This window comes from Pelophylax lessonae (genome assembly GCF_965119305.1).
Source record: "Pelophylax lessonae genome assembly, chromosome: 10".
Lineage (NCBI taxonomy): Eukaryota > Metazoa > Chordata > Amphibia > Anura > Ranidae > Pelophylax > Pelophylax lessonae.
In genome coordinates, this window is record NC_138777.1 from 35,596,757 (window position 1) to 35,617,406 (window position 20,650).

At 44.1% G+C, this 20,650-nt stretch overlaps 1 protein-coding gene across 1 annotated transcript; it reads right to left on the minus strand.

Moving 5' to 3' along the window:
• Positions 1 to 16,641: 16,641 nt before the first annotated feature.
• Positions 16,642 to 19,677, minus strand: LOC309565920 (uncharacterized protein; the record flags this gene model as incomplete). The annotated part of the gene is made up of 4 exons (XM_082270950.1): positions 16,642 to 17,460; positions 18,385 to 18,732; positions 18,862 to 19,101; positions 19,147 to 19,677. The coding sequence occupies 4 exons, from the start codon at positions 19,675 to 19,677 to the stop codon at positions 16,642 to 16,644; spliced, it is 1,938 nt and encodes a 645-aa protein (XP_082127076.1).
• Between the last annotated feature and the right edge of the window lie 973 nt (positions 19,678 to 20,650).

Genomic DNA, 20,650 nt, shown 5'->3' on the forward strand with positions numbered 1-20,650 from the left:
GGGTAACTACAGTTAATTGAGGGAACCAGGAATGCCAACATGTACTATGACATACTGAAGCAGAACATGATCCCCTCTCTTCGGGCACTGGGCCACAGGGCAATATTCCAACATAAGGACCCCAAATACACCTCTAAGATGACCACTGCCTTGCTAAAGAAGCTGAGGGTAAAGGTGATGGACTGGCCAAGCATGTCTCCAGACCTTAACCGTATTGAGCATCTGTGGGGCATCCTCAAACGGAAGGTGGAGGAGCGCAAGGTCTCTAAAGCGTATTTTGATTGGTTTGCGCAAAAGTTATCGCGTTTACTAACAAAGGGAAAGATTTTTGTCATTTTTGGTGTTTTTTTTTTTAACGAGTAATGGCGGCGATCTGCGATTTTTTTTGCGGTACTGCGACATTGCGGCGGACAGATCGGACCCTTGACTGACATTTTTTACACTTTTGGCGGTACCAGTGACATTACTGCAGTAATCAGTGCTATAAATATGCACTGTTACTGCAAAAATGACACTGGCAGGGAAGGGGTTAACAGTATTGGACAGGGAGGGGTTAAGTGTGTCCTAGGGGCGTGATTCTAACTGTGCAGGGACAGGTCTACTAGTGTAAAAACAAAGATCAACAGTTCTACATAGTAGAACTGTCTGATCTTCACTTTTACGCAGGGAGAACTGACAGGCGGCTTGTTTACATAAGCCGCTCTGTCTTTCTCCCGCTGTACCGGCGATCGTAGTGTGACCGGCGGACATCGGGTCCGCCAGTCACACTCCCGCACTCCTCCGTGAACGAGCCGAGGCGGGCGCGCGCCCGCCCGCTATTGGCTCTAGAAGGAGTGACAGGCGAGCGACGTAGACCTACGTCACTCTGCCTGGCCGGGGCCGACTGCCGCAGTAAATATACTGTGCGCAGTCGGCAACCGGTTAAATAAATGGTTCTAAAATCATTATTAAAAAAAAAAAAAAAAATATATATATATATATATATATATATATTTAATTAAAAGCTATTATCAGCAAAGTGAACAACCTCTGCTCCTTAATAGCATTAAAACACAGGCCAACCTTAGAGAACTAGATTACACAGCTTATAACAAGTATGGTGAGTTCCATATGTAAAAAAAAAAAAAGTGTGTATGTATATATGTGTGTGTGTGTGTGTGTGTGTGTGTGTGTGTGTGTGTGTGTATGTATATATATATATATATATATATATACAGTGTATGTATGTATGTATGTATGTATATATATATATGTGTATGTATTTATATAATTTTTTTTTTTGTAAGCTCCAGGGTGCAGGGACTGATTGTATAAATAGTATGTATGTTACTGTGTGTGTGTATACATATACATACACACACGCCTACATACACAGTGTGTATATTTATATATATATATATATATTTATATATATATATTGACCTATAAAAAATGGTTATAAACTGTGTGGTATGGTATGCCAAATAAATATATATATATATATGTTGTGTGTGTGTGTGTGTGTGTAAATAAAAAAAAAAAAAAAAAATATATATATATATATATATATATATATATATATATATATATATATATATAATATAGAAAGGCCAGCTGTCTGCTTTGTAATCCGTAATAGTTGAGGGCTTCATTTTTAGTTTTTAATAGTCCTATTTGCTGCAGCAAAGGTTAGTATAGCTAGTTCTAGAGAGGCCCTGAGAAGCGCTGTTGATTGGAGCACAGGGCAGGAGAAGAGTCTAAATGCTGCCCTCAATGTTAAGCAGTGGCTTGACTCTCTAAGATGCTGATGGCATGGGCTGCTTTAACCCATGTAATAGCAACAGGACTCTGTAACAGAGAAGCCCTCAATTATTAATGTTTATGTGGACAGGTTGCCTTTCTTAGTGAAGTGGTTTTTTAGACTCATTGGCGTGCACAGGGGGTGTACTCATTGGCGTGCACAGGGGGTGTGTCAGGTGTGCCTGGGCACACCCTAATCACTATGTGTGATGCCGATTCCCCCTATTGCCTGGGCCTCCCCCCGTGCTACGCCCCCCACAGTGCTGCTGGCTTCCCTCTTCTCCCCCTGGCTGCTGTGGGGGATGTTTCAGAATGGAGAGTGGGGGCAGGGGCTAGTAAATATGTAATTTACCAGCCCCTTCCTTTTCTAAATGAACACAGCGAACAAACTCACTCACTGTGTTCATTTTGTTTACTATAATTCAGTTGGCAAATGAACAGGAAGCCACTCAGCACAGAGTATTATCTTGTTCATGCACTGTCCAGTGCAGCTGAGGCTGCAGAGAAAGGCATGTGTGTTTGAGCTTTGGGGTGCACACCCTAATGCAATGGGCTGCACACACCTATGATCAGAATAAAGTATGTTACATGTTAGCGGATTTCTAGCCATGCTCAAATAATATTCTAACTAACGTGCCCCCTACAGGAGGATATGGGAATGACATACGATGAGCTTTTGGTCTATGGAAGGCTAAGAAAAGTTGTAAAAACTGGACCGTACAGCATGTTCTGCAAACTAATTCTTATGTGGAGGATGATATCACCTAGACAGGCAAGTACAAAGTCCATTGTGCCCTTTAACAGGTTCAAACATAAGGCAACCTAATACTTGGGTGCAAGTGGGAAAAGGGTTAGAACTTCTTCATTTTTTTTTTAGGTAGAATTCTGCTTACTTAGAATGATACATAATTATGGTAAAAAATGTGAGTCAAAAAAGTTTGGGATGGGACCAGCCCTATATTTATTTGTACCAAGAAAAAGGAGGGGAATGGATCTAACCCCACCGGAAAGTGGGCTTTTAAATGGTACCTCCCTAAAGATGTATAATTATACAAATCTTTTGTTGAAAATGTAACAAAAATATAATAAAAAATCCTATACATAGCCTTATTCCAACCAGGGCCACAAGAAAGAGGAGCCCCTGAGACAAAATACATACAGCGACATCAATAATGTACGGCGACATCATATATTACATACAAAATACATACATACAGCGACATCAATAATGTACGGCGACATCATATATTACATACAAAATACATACAGAGACATCAATAATGTACGGCGACATTATATATTGCATACAAAATACATACAGAGACATCAATATATTTTTGTACATTTTTAACAAGATCTTTGTATTACTATTTATCTTTTGGGAGGTACCATTTAAAGCCCTCTTTCTGATGGGGTTAGGTCACTCTTTCTTACCCTCATTTTTCATGGTACAAATTCTGCTTACGGTACTTCCTGTGCTGGTGATAGCTAGCAGACAAGCAAAGCAACCTGAAATAGGATGCCTTCTTTATGCTGTCCTAAAAAGGGAAACAAAGTTGCTTTGGAGTTGAACATTAAAGGGTCAGACCACTAAAAAGTGATATTTTAGGTAATGGTGAAATCAGTCCCCGGGGTGTCTTGGTTATTCCGAAGAAATCTCCTTGCCATTGTTCCTGTCTACCTGGGAATTTTATATGTTCTGCCACCTTTTGTGTGTTCCAGCTCCTCCTGTTCCAGGCTCCCTAATATTTAATGACTAAACAAACTGGGTGAGTTGGTAATGCTTTTAATGGTCACGAAAGGTGTGCAGACCCAGGAACCTAGCACCGAGATCTCACCAATAAAGTCCCTAGGAGATACTCAATATGGCCAAAAGATACACTTGACCATCACACCAACGGTATGACTAAAAGTGTGTGGGCAGCTCTCCAAATTATTCACTTCAGGCATTTTAGTAAAAATAATTTTTAACTACCGTATTTATCGGCGTATAACACGCGCCGGCGTATAACACGCACCTCAATATTTGGAGAGAAATTTTAGGAACAAAGCTTAAATTTTAAAATAAACAGCTTTGAACTCAGAACATTTTTTTTTTAATCAAATGACATCTTACCAGTGCCCATGAATGCAGCCTCAGCAGCAGTGTCCATATATGCAGCCTCAGCAGCAGTGTCCATATATGCAGCCTCAGCAGCAGTGTCCAGCAATGCATCCTCAGCAGCAGCGTCCATATATGCAGCCTCAGCAGCAGCGTCCATATATGCAGCCTCATCAGCAGTGGCCATATATGCAGCCTCAGCAGCAGCGTCCATATATGCAGCCTCATCAGCAGCGGCCATATATGCAGCCTCATCAGCAGTGTCCATATATGCAGCCTCATCAGCAGTGTCCATATATGCAGCCTCATCAGCAGCGTCCATATATGCAGCCTCATCAGCAGTTGCCATATATACAGCCTCATCAGCAGCGTCCATATGCAGCAGTGGCCATATATGCAGCCTCATCAGCAGCGTCCATATATGCAGCCTCATCAGCAGTGGCCATATATGCAGCCTCATCATCAGCGTCCATATATGCAGCCTCATCATCAGTGTCCATATATGCAGCCTCATCAGCAGCGTCCATATATGCAGCCTCATCAGCAGCGTCCATATATGCAGCCTCATCAGCAGCGTCCATATATGCAGCCTCATCAACAGCGTCCATATATGCAGCCTCATCAGCAGCATCCATATATGCAGCCTCATCAGCAGCGTCCATATGCAGCAGTGGCCATATATGCAGCCTCATCAGCAGTGGCCATATATGCAGCCTCGCAAGCGCCATTGGAACTATCCAAATCTGTTTTAAAAAAGGCCGGGAAGCAGCGCCGAGAGCAGAAGGGGCGGGCCGGGCCGAGGAGAAGGAAGGACGAGCGAGCGCAGTCATCGGAAGTCCCGCCTCCTCTGCCGAGACGTGTGACGTCTCTCATAGGCGCGACTTCCGATGACTGCGCTCGCTCGTTCTCCTCGGCCCGGCCCGCCCCCTTCTGCTCTTATGACAGCTCGTCCTTCCTTCTCCTTGGCCCGGCCCGCCCCTTCTGCTCTCGGCGATGCTTCCTGGCTTTTTTTTTTTTTTTTAATATCGGCGTATAACATGCACTGCTGCTTTTTCCTCCATTTTTAGGAGGAAAAATGTGTGTTATACGCCAATAAATACGGTACTTCAGCTCTGGAAGGTTTTACCCCCTTCATGACCAGGCTGTTTTTTGCTATTTAGCACTGTGCTACTTTAACTGGATATTGCAAAGTCATGCTACACTGCACCCAAATGAAATTTGTATCATTTTTTTTTCACACAATTTTTTTTTTGGGTTGTATTTGATCACCACTGGGACCAAAAATTATGAAAAGAAAAAATATTTTTTACTTTTCTGTTTTATAAAACGTATTAAAAAAAAAATCCAATTTCTTCATGAATTTAGGCCAAAATGTTTTTTTGCTACGTCTTTGGAAAAAAAAATCCTAATAGGTGTATATTGATTGGTTTGTATGAAAGTCTACAAACTATGGTGTATATATAAAGAAAATGCGAAGGCGCCTGGCCCTTTTCAAAGATGTTAAAAAACCTGCTGCCCTTTTAATTGTTAGGTAACAATAAATAAATAGATAAATGGTTAAAAGGCGCTGGTAATCTTAGGTGTAAAATATAAATTATTTGAAAGTGTGTGATCTTATTTAAAAACTTACTAAAAATTCACATAACCAGGTACAAATGCCAGTGGTGCATACATATACAATATATATAAATAATGAATATATAAAGTGCAAGTGCTGTATAACAATTTGTGCAAAAATAAAAAGTGCTTAAATGTGCAGCCAAGGATATGTTAAATAATATGTACCATAAATAAATAATAAAACATTAAAAAAATATTGTGACTACTATTTCAGTGCTTAAGTGATTTTTTAAAGTGCTTATGGGTAGTTCATAGTCCAAGTCAATTCATGCAGGGAAAAAAAACTTGAATGTATTAATTGCTTGGATCTTGGGTGATCCGGTGATGGGGTGTGACACTCTTTGCTTCTTACCAGATTGAAGCAGGTCGCAAAGACCCCCAACGCCTGCGATCCCTTTTATATAGGTGGATCAGACCTTACGGACTCCTCTTTCTTTAAACAGAATATACTGCTCCTTTCTCCTATTTTTCCTTGTGTATTACTCATACGGGTGAGGGTAGAGCCCACATATAGAAAGACCCATAAAACAGCCAAAATAGTGTAATACTGTTGATTTAATATAGGTGCATAGTAATTACAATGATTGGCTCCTTACATTTAGTTGTGCCCTCCTGGCACTGGGCAATTCGCATTGGTTGCTGCGGGTATCAGGAAAAAAAGCTCTACGAGGATCTGCAGTACCCTCTCTTGAGTCTCCTTCCCACCTTCTAGCGTGGGGCGGTCGGCGTGCCTTAAAGATTAAAGGGTGGCATTAATCTTGCCAAATATTGAAAACCTTCTAAATGGAAAGACACTGCTGAGATTTGAACTCAGGATCTCCTGTTTACTAGACAGGTGCTTTCACCAACTAAGCCACAGCGCCTCACTTCACGACGACCGCCGCACGCTAGAAGGGGGGAAGGAGACTCAAGAGAGGGTACTGCAGATCCTCGTAGAGCTTTTTTTCCTGATACCCGCAGCAACCAATGCGAATTGCCCAGTGCCAGGAGGGCACAACTAAATGTAAGGAGCCAATCATTATAATTACTATGCACCTATATTAAATCAACAGTATTACACTATTTTGGCTGTTTTATGTGTCTTTCTATATGTGGGCTCTACCCTCACCCGTATGAGTAATACACAAGGAAAAATAGGAGAAAGGAGCAGTATATTCTGTTTAAAGAAAGAGAAGTCCGTAAGGTCTGATCCACCTATATAAAAGGGATCGCAGGCGTTGGGGGTCTTTGCGACCTGCTTCAATCTGGTAAGAAGCAAAGAGTGTCACACCCCATCACCGGAGCACCCAAGATCCAAGCAATTAATACATTCAAGTTTTTTTTCCCTGCGTGAATTGACTTGGACTATGAACTACCCATAAGCACTTTAAAAAATCACTTAAGCACTGAAATAGTAGTCACAATATTTCTTTATTGTTTTATTATTTATTTATGGTACATGTTATTTAACATATCCGTGGCTGCACATTTAAGCACTTTTTATTTTTGCACAAATTGTTGTACAGCACTTGCACTTTATATATTAATTATTTATATATATTGTATATGTATGCACCACTGGCATTTGTACCTGGTTATGAGAATTTTTAGTACGTTTTTAAATAAGATCACACACTTTCAAATCATTTATATTTTACACCTAAGATTATCAGCGCCTTTTTACCATTTATCTATTTATGGTGTATATATACTGGAATTTGTATTTAGTTTTTTATACTGGTAATGGTGGTGATGGCAGGAATGTGATGCATCGGTCAGTCTGACACCAACTGACACTGGGTGGGAACTGGCTGACACTGACATCACCAGTGACACTAATACAGTGATTAGTGATAATACTATACACTGTGACTGTACTGATAACACTGGCTGGGAAAGGGTTAACATCTCGGAGTAATCAAGGGGTTTAGAGTGTGCCTAAGTGTTAATGTGTGTATTATGTACTGCTTTTTACTAAACACAGTAAACCCCCCTCCATTGCGGGGGTTACGTTCCGGACCCATCCGCGAAAAGAAAATCCGCGAAATAGAAAAACCCTATTAAAATACACACTGTAGGCATGTTTTTTTTTACTGTCACTGTACTTTTAAAAGCATTTTAAGGTCTTTAAACACACTTTTAAAACAATAGAAACTCATTTAAACACATAAAAGATACTGAGAGACAGAGCAAGAGCTATGGAAAACACAAAAATATTTCATTTTCAATGATTTAATTCGTAAAATAACATCACAGAAAAAAACGCAATATACCGGGGAGAAACTGAACCGTAATGGAGCGGGGGTTTACTGTATCTTTGTTCCCTCTCCCTGCGCGCCCTGTACCCGAAAGAGGCCAGTGACGTACAGGTACTTCAGTGTGGCTTTAGGAGCCGACCGTCTGCAGTACAAAGCAGACCGGCAATCCTAAAGAGGTTAATACAAAGACATTTTAGACAGTTGTGCTCTCCTAACCTTGTGGTAACAGTTTGAGGAAGGCCATTTTCTGTTTCAGCATGACTGTACACCTGTGTACAATTCCAGCTCCATGAAAACATGTTTTGGTGTGGAGGAATATAAGTGTCCTGTACAGAGCCTTGACCTCAACCCTACTGAACACCTTTAGAAATTAAAATTTGGAAAGCAGATTGCAAGCCAGGTCTTCTCATCCAATGTCACTACCTGTCCTCCACAAATGTTTTTTTGGCTGAATGGGCACACATTTTCACCAACGTCTTCCACTGGACAACCTTTCCAGAAGAGTGTACGTTGTAATGGCTGTAGGTGGAAGCCATGGTCATGGTTTTGGAATGGGATGACCAACAAGCAAATAAAGGTGTGATGACCAGGTGTCCACCGACCTTTGGCCATATAGAACATAAAGAATATGTCAGGTTCTCTAACAATACTGTGGCTACTAAACTCCAAAATATCAGTTTTGGGTGGACTGATCCTTAAAACTGAACTTCAGCTTTTGATATTTACATAGTTACATAATGGCTGAGCGCTGATACTCTACTGTGTTCCGGGTATGAGACCGGAAGTCTCGACTCCAACCCGGGAACACAGCATGGTATGCTGTATGTGGTCTCAGCTCAGGGCCGGCGCTACCACTAAGGCAAATTAGGCAGCCACCTAGGGCGCACTGTAGCCTAGGGCGCCCGGCCGCTGGTTTCCCTACTCAGTCCCACTGCTGCCTGTGCTGTGCAGCCGCCCTGGACCATCACTAAATGTAGCTGCCGTGGCAGCACTGAGGAACAGACCTGATGTCACGGTCTCCCGAGTCCTGAAAGTCTCCGGAGACCTGACAGTGACAGAACAGAGGCGGTCTGCGCCTCAATGATCAATGACAGACAGGACAGTCTGTGACTTGTCTGTCTCTCTCTCTCAGAAACTCTCTGGTGCCATCCAGCTTTGGAAGTGGTGATCGTTCGATTCGTCTGTCCCTGGCTAGTCCCTCCCATCAGTGCCATTACTCCCATGATGAGCTCTGCTCCCCCTTCCTCCCCCCCTCCCCCCCTTCCTCCTCCTCCCCCTTTCTCCTCCTCCCTATGTCTCTGTGTAACCATGTACTTGTGTCAAAAAGGATCCTGTTGCATTGCTTCCTTTGTGTGAAATACCCAGTCCTTCTTCCAGTCCCCATCCTTTCCTATTCCAAATTACATTGTTGCCTCTGTCCATTTTATTTCAGGTAGCTGAGAAAGTGAAACATTTCTTCAGGATGTACGCCATTAACCGGCACAAAATGACGACCCTGACGCCTGCATACCATGCCGAGAGCTACAGTCCAGATGATAACCGGTTTGACCTCCGACCTTTCCTGTATAATGCATTGTGGGCGTGGCAGTTCCGCTGCATTGATGAACAGGCAGGTCTCTTTCTATTGTTGTGGCTGCATGAGAGTTCTGTTGAGCTTTTATAATGAATCTGTAATGAGAGATATACAGGGACTGCCATTGCAGACCTCCTTCTGAAAATTCAACATACCTGGCTGTTATGCTGAGCCCCTGGCTTCGGTACTTGAGTCACTGACAAGTCTGCACAAAACATTGCAGAAAAGTCAGAAATCCCTATCTGTATATTTGATCACCGACTCATTGTTGAAGCAAAGGATCTGTGTGACAGCCAGACAACTTAACTTTCAACAGAGATCTCTGCTATGACTACTGCCATGTTTGCCTCATGACTGGTTTCCCTTCTTGTAGATGTATTTCATCTTGATAATTACCCACTTGAGCCCCGGAAGGTTTTACCCCCTAATGACCAGGCCATTTTTTGCGATACGGTATTGCGTTACGTTAACTGACAACTGCACGGTCGTGCGACGCTGTACCCAAATAACATTGATGTCCTTTCTTTCCCACACCTCTGCGGTTTTAATTTTTTGCGCTATAAACAAAAAAAGACCGACCGTTTTTAAAACATTTTTTTTTCTTTCTGCTATAAAACATATCCAATAAAACAATAGAAAAAATCGAATGCCTTATACATTTAGGCCACTATGTATTCCGCTACATAGTTTTGGTAAAAAAAAATCCCAATAAGCATATATTGATAGGTTTGCGCAAAAGTTATAACGTCTACAAATGATGGGACATTTTTATGGAATTTTATTATTTATTTTATTTTTTACTAGTAATGGCGTTGCTCAGCGATTATTTTTTTATTTTTTTTTTTAGTGGGACTGCAACATTACGGCGGACAGATCAGACACCAACACTTTTGACACTTTTTTGAGGCCCAGTTACACTAATACAGTGATCAATGCTAAACTGTACTAAAGACACTGGCAGGGAAGGGGTTAACATCAGGGGTGATCGAAGGGTTAAATGTGTCCCTAGGGAGGGTGCTCTGACTGAGGTAAGACAGAGATCCATGTTCCTGCTTAGCAGGAACACAGGATCTCCATCTTCTCCCCTGTCAGAAAGGGCGATCTGCCTTGTTTACATAGGAAGACTGCCGTTCTGTCTCTCCTGGGAATGATCGAGGGAGACCGGTGGAAATCGGGTCCACCGGATCCGCTGATTGGCAATCCCTGTGTCCAATCAGCACACGATCGCGCCTTTGGCGGCGCACGTGCACCCCCCAGTGGCTATTGCACAAAATGACGTACAGGTACTGTATGTAGTAGAATTTCATGTGGTCGGGTAGGGAGAATCGTTCCTGTAACTGCGCAAATGTTAGCATGACCCCTCCATGGAGGATATGCCGCAAATGAGTCACCCCCAAAGCCCGCCATCTGTCCGCCTGATCTAATTTGCACAATTCCGGGTAGGCACGGTTACCCCAGATCGGACTAAATTTGGTATATCCCATCACCTGTTGCATTTGTTTTGTCTTATCCCATACCTTCTGTAGGTATCCGTCAGGTATCGCCGATTGGGTTTGGTGAACAGCTGTGCCTCCAGTCCCTCTGGCACCCCAATTGCCCCCGTAAATTCCTGCATAACTGTCAACGCTGCACCAGCCGGAGCCCCCGACAGCGCACCCGCCAGGTGCTGCAGCTGGGACGCCAGATAGTACAGCCAGGGGTTGGGCGGGGCAAGGCCCCCTCCATCTCTGGGCTTCTGCAGTTGCTCCAAGCGGATCCTAGCCACCTTCCCCTTCTACAGCAGGGACCGGAAGAGGGTATTAACACTTGTTTTTTTTAGTGTTCACGTATTTTTAGTTTTCTGTTGAGCAGGCAGCACAAGCAGCACCCTTCTTGTATTGTTTATCAGCAACTTCAAGAGAATCTTCCACTTTGCTAATTCAGAGAATAGTGACAGGCTCCCTTTACAGGCTAGTCACGCACCTTGTAATAAGAATAAACAGAGACACACACAGCGGGTAAGATCGGTAATAGAAATAGAGATGTAAAGACAAGCTTCAGTCTCGTGCCACACCCACTGACGCATTTCACCCTCTCTCGATTAAACGTGTGGAAAGGTAAAACGCGTTAGTAGGGCATGGCATGAGAGAAGACTAGCTGAAGACAGTCTTTACATTTCTATTTCCATTGCTGGGCTAATCTACTGTTTGTAGCTCTGGTATTTCTTTTTAGGGGGTAGTGATACTGGGCCAGACAAGCCGTCTGGATGTTGGCACCTTAAAGTGGTTCTGAAGTGTTAAGGTTTTTTACCCTAATGCATTCTATGCGTTAAGGAAAAAACCTTCTGTTCTGCAGGATTTCCCCCCAGCCTCCCCCTTTATCGTACCTGAGTACGATCAAATTCTGCTCTCGCCGCTCTCTCCCTCCTTATTGAGCAGATTGTTAGCAGCTGGAGCCATTGGCTCCCGGTGCTGTTAATCAAATGCTATGTCAAGGGAGAGGATGGTGGGGCAGAGCTGCCCACTCTGTGTCAAGAGATGCAGAGAGGGTGGTTCGGGAGCGAGCGTGCACGGGTGCCCCAGTGGAAAGCGGGTTTCCGCGGGGGCACTCGTCTAAGAGGAGGTGCTGGAAATGACAGTGGGGGACCCCAGAATAAAAGGATCGGGGCTGCTCTGTGCAAAAGCAGTGCACAGAGCAAGTAAGTAGGACATGTTTTGGTTGTTCATTTAATAAAAAAAAAAAAAAAAAAAGGTTTAATATCACTTTATGTGATTTTGGAGTCGCCAGGAGGGGAATACACAGTTGCGCAGACCGGCGCATTTTGCTATACATCCTACCATTCTTTCACCACTCCATCATTCCATTCTGTTTTTGGGGCCCTTAGAACTACCCGGTACTTCCAGGTATGAGGGAGCAACTTACCTTTTCCCTGTATCAGTATGTTGTGATTGGGCCTGAGGAGGAGGGCAGAAGAATATTAAAGTATAACTAAAGGCAAAACTTATTTTACATTTTGGATAGAGTAGAGAGGGATTAAAATGCTTGCCAAGTTTTATTGCTGTCTGTGTTAAGGAGATTCACCTGTCTGTCCTTTTTACCATTATCAAAAGTGAAAGTAAAAAAACATGTTGGGTTGTCTCCAGGAAAATAATAGAGAGAAAATCTTCCAATGGGGACACTAGTTCTGGTGACATGGGGGGGTCCCCAAGGAATTCTCTTAATTTGCAGGGATTTCCTCCCACTTCCTGTTTGGCTATGAGACAGGAAGTGAAGAGAAATCTCCTCAATGGAACACAATAGAACACAAATGGCAAAACAAATCTGACAGCGGTTATAACCCTCCGTTATAAATAAAATAAATAAAATTACCTATAGTTCTACTTTAAAGCTGAGCTCCAGGCTTTAAAAATAAAAAAAGTTGCAGCTCTGGTTGTAGTCCCCTTTTAACACATCGTTGTACACAGTTCTCTTCACCATAAGATGCCCTCAGTCTTCCGGGTTCAATGACACTGTGAGACTGAAGGGTGTCACGAGCCCCCTGAACCCGACACCCAGTATATTGATGCAGAGTGCTGCTCTGATGTCCCCACATTAGCTCCACTCTCTCCATCATCCATGACTGCCCATCACTAGGAGAAGATCAAAGAGGATCCAGCATGTCATGTGCTGGCCAGTACACATTGGAAAAACAAGCAAAACATACAGCTGTAGTGGACTCAGTGGAGGAAGTATGCCTGTCAAGAGAACCAGTCATTCTGCTCTGAATAGGCAAAGTGACAGATTCTCTTTAACAGGAGAAACCCCTGGCTGACTATTTTGCTGTCTGCGTCGTAAATGTACATACTGTAAGTACTAAATGTCAGCTGAACCCTTACATAAGAGCGGTTCAGGTTCCAGCAGGTATAACATTATTTTGCTTTTGTTGCATTGTATTAGTGGAAAGCCAATTTAAATACGACCACTGATCGGTTCTACTCAACTGTCTGCTGCAGCAGCCAGTTGTACCAGATGGCCCAGCATGGGGATGAGTGTAATTTATATTGTGGTGATAGAAGTAGTTGCTTTTTAGGAGTAATTGATGGTGAAGAAATTGGCATAAATCGTTAAAATATATTTTTTTAATGGCTTATTTTTATTTTATGTGTCTTCTCTATTTTGAAAGTAAAATGGGAGAGGTATCTGGAGAGATGTTTTTAAAAAAAAAAAAAAAAAATCCGCCCCTTATAGCTGGCCAATCACGCTCCTTTTTGTGAGATGTGTTTAAAAAAAAATATCTGGCCTCCTCCCCTTATAGCTAGCCAATAATGTTCCTTTTTGAAAGAGAGCTGTGTAAAAAAAAAAGAAAAAAATCCAGCCTTCTCCTCCCCTTATAGCCAGACAATAATGCGCCTTTTTCTTTTTGAGAGAGAGCTGTGTAAAAAAAAAAATAATAAAATCTGGCCTCCTCCTCCCCTTATAGCCAGCCAATCACGCTCCTTTTTCTTTTTCAGAGATGTGTTTAAAAAAAAAAAAATCCAGCCTTCTCCTCCCCTTATAGCCGGCCAAAAATGCGCTTTTATCTTTTTGAGAGAGAGCTGTGTAAAAAAAAAAAAAAAAAAAAAAAAATCTGGCCTCCTCCTCCCCTCATAGCCAGCCAATCACGCTCCTTTTTGTGAGATGTGTTTAAAAAAAAAAAAGAATCCAGCCTTCTCCTCCCCTTATAGCTGGCCAATCATGCTTCTTTTTGCGACATGTGTTTAATAAAAAAAAAATAAAAATCCGGCCTCCTCCTCCCCTTGTAGCCGGCCAATCACGCACTTTTTTGTGAGATGTGTTTTAAAAAGAAAAAAATCCAGCCTTCTCCTCCCCTTATAGCCAGCCAATAATGCGCCTTTTTCTTTTTGAGAGAGAGCTGTGTAAAAAAAAAAAATATAATAAAATCTGGCCTCCTCCTCCCCTTATAGCCAGCCAATCACGCTCCTTTTTCTTTTTGAGAGATGTGTTTGAAAAAAAAAATCCAGCCTCCTCCTCCCCTTGTAGCCGGCCAATCACGCACCTTTTTGTGAGATGTGTTAAAAAAAAGAAAAAAATCCAGCCTTCTCCTCCCCTTATAGCCAGCCAATAATGTGCCTTTTTCTTTTTGAGAGAGCTGTGTAAAAAAAAAAAAAAAAACGGCCTCCTCCTCCCCTATTAGCCGGGCCAATCACGCACCTTTGGCTCATTTTGGCTGTGTGAACTTCTCCTTTTCCCCTGGTGCTGACTCCTGGGTTTTTCTCTTCCCCTTTGGATGCCGCTCATTGAGCAAGTGCATCCTGGTGCAGTGGGTGCTACCCAGGTGGGGTGGTGAGTCTGGTAGGGTCCCTCCCTCCCTCTGCTGCAGGTTGTGGGGTGCTGTTTGCTGGCGACCTGGTGGTGCTAGCAGCGTGGTGGCGGTGTCCCTTTGCAGTGCTAGACACTTTGTGGGGGTCCCCCTATTTATTGATGGTGTCTCTGTAGCATTTTTACCCCCCTGACTCCCTCTTAGAGGCTGCAGGTCCCTTCGGGGACCCAGCCATCCATTGATGCACTGACGGCGGTCCTGGAGTCCTTTGTGTCCTGGGTGAAGATAGCTTTTGGGCGGCGGGCAAGCATAAAGCATCCCCCGCCTTCCCTTACTTCATCTGTCTCAATAAAATCCTGAATCTAATTCGGTCGCTGCGGACAAGACCGGAATGGGACTAAAAACCAGCCCTGGAAATAATTTCATACCAGCCTCAGTGGCATAGCGTGGGTTGTCAGCACTCAAGGCAGGTAATTTGTGCCCCTAATCAGCGGACGTTTAGCGCTCTCTGGGTCCCTACCACTCATACAGAATTAAAACCCCTTATGGTACATTTTAGGATTTACCAATCCTCTTTGTTCTCCTTTCTTTCCCTTTTATCTTTCTCTATCCTAATTTCTTGGTTTTTTTTTTTTTCCATCTCTCTCTCTCCCTTTTTCTTTGTTCCTCCCCCACTTTTCCTCTCTCTTCCGTGTATTCTTTCTTTTTATTCCTTCACTTACTCCTTGTTGGGGGAGGGGAGACTGGGAGAGCGGGGTCCAGGCTCCAGGCACAGCACAGCTGGGAGGCCACAGGCTCTAGGAACAGCCCAGCTGCCCCCCCTCCCCACTATCTAATACACTGCTGACCCCCCCCTCCCCGCTATCTAATACACTGCTGACCCCCCTCCCCGCTATCTAATACACTGCTGAACCCCCCCTCCCCGCTAACTAATACACTGCAGACCCCCCTTTCCGCTAACTAATACACTGCAGACCCCCCTCCCTGCTATCTAATACACTGCTGACCCCCCCCCCTCCCCACTATCTAATACACTGATGACCACCCCCTCTCCCCACTATCTAATACAATGCTGATCCCCCTCTCCCCCTAATACAATGCTGTTTCCCCCCTGGCCCCCTCCCCCTAATACAATGCTGATCCCCCCTCCACCTAATACAATGCTGATCCCCTCCTCTGCTCTCCCTAATACAATGCTGCCTCCCCCCCTCCCCCAATGCAATACTCAAGGTCCCTCCTTCACGACTCTTACCTGTACACTACAGGGCAGCGTAGCGCGCCGTCGGTCACCGGTGTCTGTGTGGGAGCCTGGGAGGGAACTTCAGGGAAGGGATGCCGCCATGCTGTGCAGCCAGCTAATGACTAGAGATCCGCTGACTACTGCCACGCATCCTCTGGATATGACATCATGCCGCTCACATCTGGCAGCTAGCTCGACTCTGCATACCCAGCGGGGTGGGCCGGCGGCCGCGATTACAAAGGGGAGTAAAAACTATCTTTCCGGCTATATCTCAAAGCGGCCCACCGGGAAATTTCCCAGTATCCCGGCAGGCCAGTCCAGCCCTGGCTGCGGACGTGGCCTACTGTGCAGAGTCTGCGGCCACCGTCCCCAAATTATCGGATAGTGAGGATAATTCCTCCACACCTTTGGCTGCGCACAAGAAGGCACTGGTGGACGCACTGATGGTATGTGTGCGTGAAACTGTTAAAAATTGGCACTCACAAACCATCTTACGCTGCAAATGTGTTTCCTTATCCCTTATCTCACTTGAGAGCTGCTGGTCCTTTCAGGATAAAATTTTAGAATGTAAACTAATGCCCTTGTCCCTGAAGGTGATTAGCTGTCATTGCCCACACAGCCAGTGCAACGGATCTGAAATCTATAGTTATCTTCCCCTTCTTCCTGTAGTGCTTCTGGGATGGATCAGGGTGATTCTGACTGGTTTGTTATGTTGGTAAATGTTAGTATTTTTATGGGGATATGCCCTTGGTGGTGCTGTTACTTTACAGCTTCCTCTCTTTGGTGTTGCTTGAATTGCTGAGCGTGGAGCACTCAGTATTGATATAGATAGAAGCTGTCTTCAAAGTCTGTGAGGCTGCTTAAGTAGTTAGAGTTGTCTTTGATTAGAGTAATCGTGTACTCAAGCACCTCCTGCACGCTCTCATCTGGGTATCCTTGTATACCAGTGAGGGTGACAGTCTTGTCTGGGCAGACAACCCATTCAGCAGCTTTGACACAGCAGATGGCCTGCAGTGATGGAGGGACAGAGCAGTAATAGTACTCTGTCAGGCAGAGTTTAACAATTGCTTTTGCACATACCATCAGGATATGGTTCTCCTCCACTGTCTGTGCAGTGAGCTCTGCACTGGCCATCCGCTTCATGATAAGATGCTGCAAGAAAAAGTTGGTGGTTGGAGCAATTAGCCGGTAGCTGAGTTTCCTCATGATTAATGCCTCCATAGTCCACATTGTGGTGTTGGTGAAATGTCTGCGACAACCCAGAATTATCTGGTCCAATTCTTCACTATATGTCTCTGATGTTTTTAAGGCAAGTACCATTGAGGTAATGGCCATAATGTTGTAGGTGCGCCTCTCCACCCTGAGGTTAAGTAGGAGCCTGTCCAGGTAGTTTATGGCCAGGCACAGGGACTCCAAGCTCAGGGAGTGCTTTGAGTGGGATTTGATAAGGCAGCGCACCATTTTTCTTCGGTCTTCTTCATCCAGTTCTGTACGACTAAGACAGTTCGCAGGTAGGAAGTAGAGTTCAACACTCCTCTTGCAAGCATAGTTTTCGTTTCCATATTCCATTACATACTGCAGGTCTCTTCTCAGGCTATGGAGGTTGTATTGTCCCACACAAGGGTTCATTGAGCAGATAGGTGATTCATAGGGCTTCAGCTTTTTGAAAGTAGGTTTAACAGAAGGGGAACTAAACTGGCTAAATGTCCCTCTGTCGTCCATCTTTCTTTTGCTTGGCTGAGTGGACTCCTCTAGTTCAGATGTGAACTCCTCTTCATCGAAATAGCTTATAGGACTGTTGGTCTGTGAGCTGCTAGAGGTATCAGACTGAACAGATGTGTCTTCATCGGAATAGGTCGCTCGAGGTTTCAGCTGAAGTGTTCCAAGCGGAAGGGACTCCTCTTCATCAGAAAAGCTTACAGGACTGTTAAGCTGTGAGCTACTGGAAGAATCAGACCTACCAGATGTGTCTCCATTGGCAAAGGTCACTCGAGGTTTCGGCTGAAGTTTTAAAAGCGGAAAGGTCACCTCTCCATCAGAAAAGATTTCAGAACTGTTCAGTTCTGAGCTTCTGGTTCCATCACACTGAACAGATTTGTCTTCAAAGGAAAATGTCACTGTAGTGCTCAGCTGAGATGTTTCAACCTGAAAGGACTCCTCTTCATCAGAATAGCTTACAGGGCTTGTAAGTTGCAAGCTACTGGAAGAATCAGACCTACCAGATGTGTCTCCATTGGCAAAGGTCACTCGAGGTGTCGGCTGAAGTTTCAAAAGCGGAAAGGTCACCTCTCCATCAGAAAAGATTTCAGAACTGTTCAGCTCTGAGCTTCTGGCTCCATCAGACTGAACAGATGTGTCTTCATCGGAATAGGTCGCTCGAGGTTTCAGCTGAAGTGTTCCAAGCGGAAGGGACTCCTCTTCATCAGAAAAGCTTACAGGACTGTTAAGCTGTGAGCTACTGGAAAAATCAGACCTACCAGATGTGTCTCCATTGGCAAAGGTCACTCGAGGTGTCGGCTGAAGTTTCAAAAGCGGAAAGGTCACCTCTCCATCAGAAAAGATTTCAGAACTGTTCAGCTCTGAGCTTCTGGTTCCATCAGACTGAACAGATTTGTCTTCAAAGGAATAGGTTGCTCGAGGTTTCAGCTGAAGTGTTCCAAGCGGAAGGGACTCCTCTTCATCAGAATAGCTTACAGGGCTTGTAAGTTGCAAGCTACTGGAAGAATCAGACGTACCAGATGTGTCTCCATTGGCAAAGGTCACTCGAGGTGTCGGCTGAAGTTTCAAAAGCGGAAAGGTCACCTCTCCATCAGAAAATATTTCAGAACTGTTCAGCTCTGAGCTTCTGGCTCCATCAGACTGAACAGATGTGTCTTCATCGGAATAGGTTGCTCGAGGTTTCAGCTGAAGTGTTCCAAGCGGAAGGGACTCCTCTTCATCAGAAAAGCTTACAGGACTGTTAAGCTGTGAGCTACTGGAAAAATCAGACCTACCAGATGTGTCTCCATTGGCAAAGGTCACTCGAGGTGTCGGCTGAAGTTTTAAAAGCGGAAAGGTCACCTCTCCATCAGAAAAGATTTCGGAACTGTTCAGCTCTGAACTTCTGGCTCCATCAGGCTGAACAGATTTGTCTTCAAAGGAAAAAGTCACTGTAGTGCTCAGCTGAGATGTTTCAAGCTGAAAGGACTCCTCTTCATCAGAATAGCTTACAGGGCTTGTAGGTTGCAAGCTACTGGAAGAATCAGACCTACCAGATGTGTCTCCATTGGCAAAGGTCACTCGAGGTTTCGGTTGAAGTTTTAAAAGCGGAAAGGTCACCTCTCCATCAGAAAAGATTTCAGAACTGTTAGGCTCTGAGCTTCTGGCTCCATCAGACTGAACAGATTTGTCTTCAAAGGAATAGGTCATTGTAGTGCTTAGCTGAGATGTTTCAAGCTCTGACCCCTCTTCATCGGAATAGTTTAAAGGACTGTTTAGCTGAGGGCTACTGGCTCCATCAGACTGAACAGATGTGTCTTCTTCGGTATTGGTAATAGGAGTGTTCAGCTGAGGGCTACTGCCTCTCTCAGAATGAACAAACTCCTTCCCATCAGTATAGGTCACTGGAGTGTTCATCTGAGGTGTTTCCAGCTGAAGGGACTCCTCTGGTTTGCCATTAGTGTCAGTTGGCCTGGCAGCAGAGTTTTCTCCACTAGGCACAATAGGCACATCATGGCAGAGAGAGACATCAGACTGATATCTCTGTTGTTTTCCAGCCACTAAAGGCTTAGATGTAAATTTTACCTGTGACTTTGGATGATGAGCTGTCTCATCAACACGGGTGCGTTTTTTTCTACAACAGTTTCCCATTTTTTTTGGAAATCACAAAAAAAATCGCAATAAAACCAACTCAACAAGGTTAAGAACTAACAGTGTGCTGCTACTCCTTCGCCTCTCACTGCTGGTTTGATCCGTTGACTCAGCTGCAGGTCTATTTATAGTCTCAGACTCACCAACTGTCACCGCTTGCTTGTTGCCATGGTGACAGTAAACAAAGTGACCTTTGCAGTCAGGCAGTTTTAAGGCTCCCTTTACTATGGGACAGCGGCAGTTAGGGAGTTTCAAGGCTCCCCTGAGTGAGAGGGTTATGAGTTTCAGGCCCCCCCCCCTTTCTCTTCAGGGGATCCCTAAAGTGTTATCAGGTTTCAAGACTCCCCATACACCTGTAATAACACATGAGGAGCCTTCTAGAAGGGTCACCTAATTGGTGGGATGAATTTTGTAGGGGTCACTTGACCTCCTGGGCAGTTCTGGAACGTTTTGGGGGTTCAGACCCCAAGAGTTTACTCACCTCCGGAGGAATCTCTGTGCTGCTCCTCTCCCTCCCGCCCCAATTTTTGTCATGGCCTGATATTACGTGGTTGGGTCACCTTTTGTTAAAAGGGGGACTTTTGTGTTGTATAAGTTTCCAGCTTGAGTTTTGATGACTGAGCTGATATGGTAATTTAGGTTTATGAGTTATATTTATGGGATGGTTTAAACTTCCTATGAAACGTATGGCTTGAGTCATAGTGGCTGAGCCATTGTTTAACCACTTAAGCCCCGGAAGATTTTACCCCCTTCCTGACCAGGGTTTTTTTTGCGATTTTTGATTTTTTTTTTTACTGCGTGACTTTAACCTAAAATTGCGCGGTCGTGCGACGCTGTACCTAAAACAAATTTGACGTCCTTTTTTTTTTTCCACAAACAGAGCTTTCTTTTGAAGGTATTTGATCACCTGTGCGATTTTTTATTTATTTATTTTTTTGATCATGCGCTATAAAACAAAAAAATAGCGTCAATT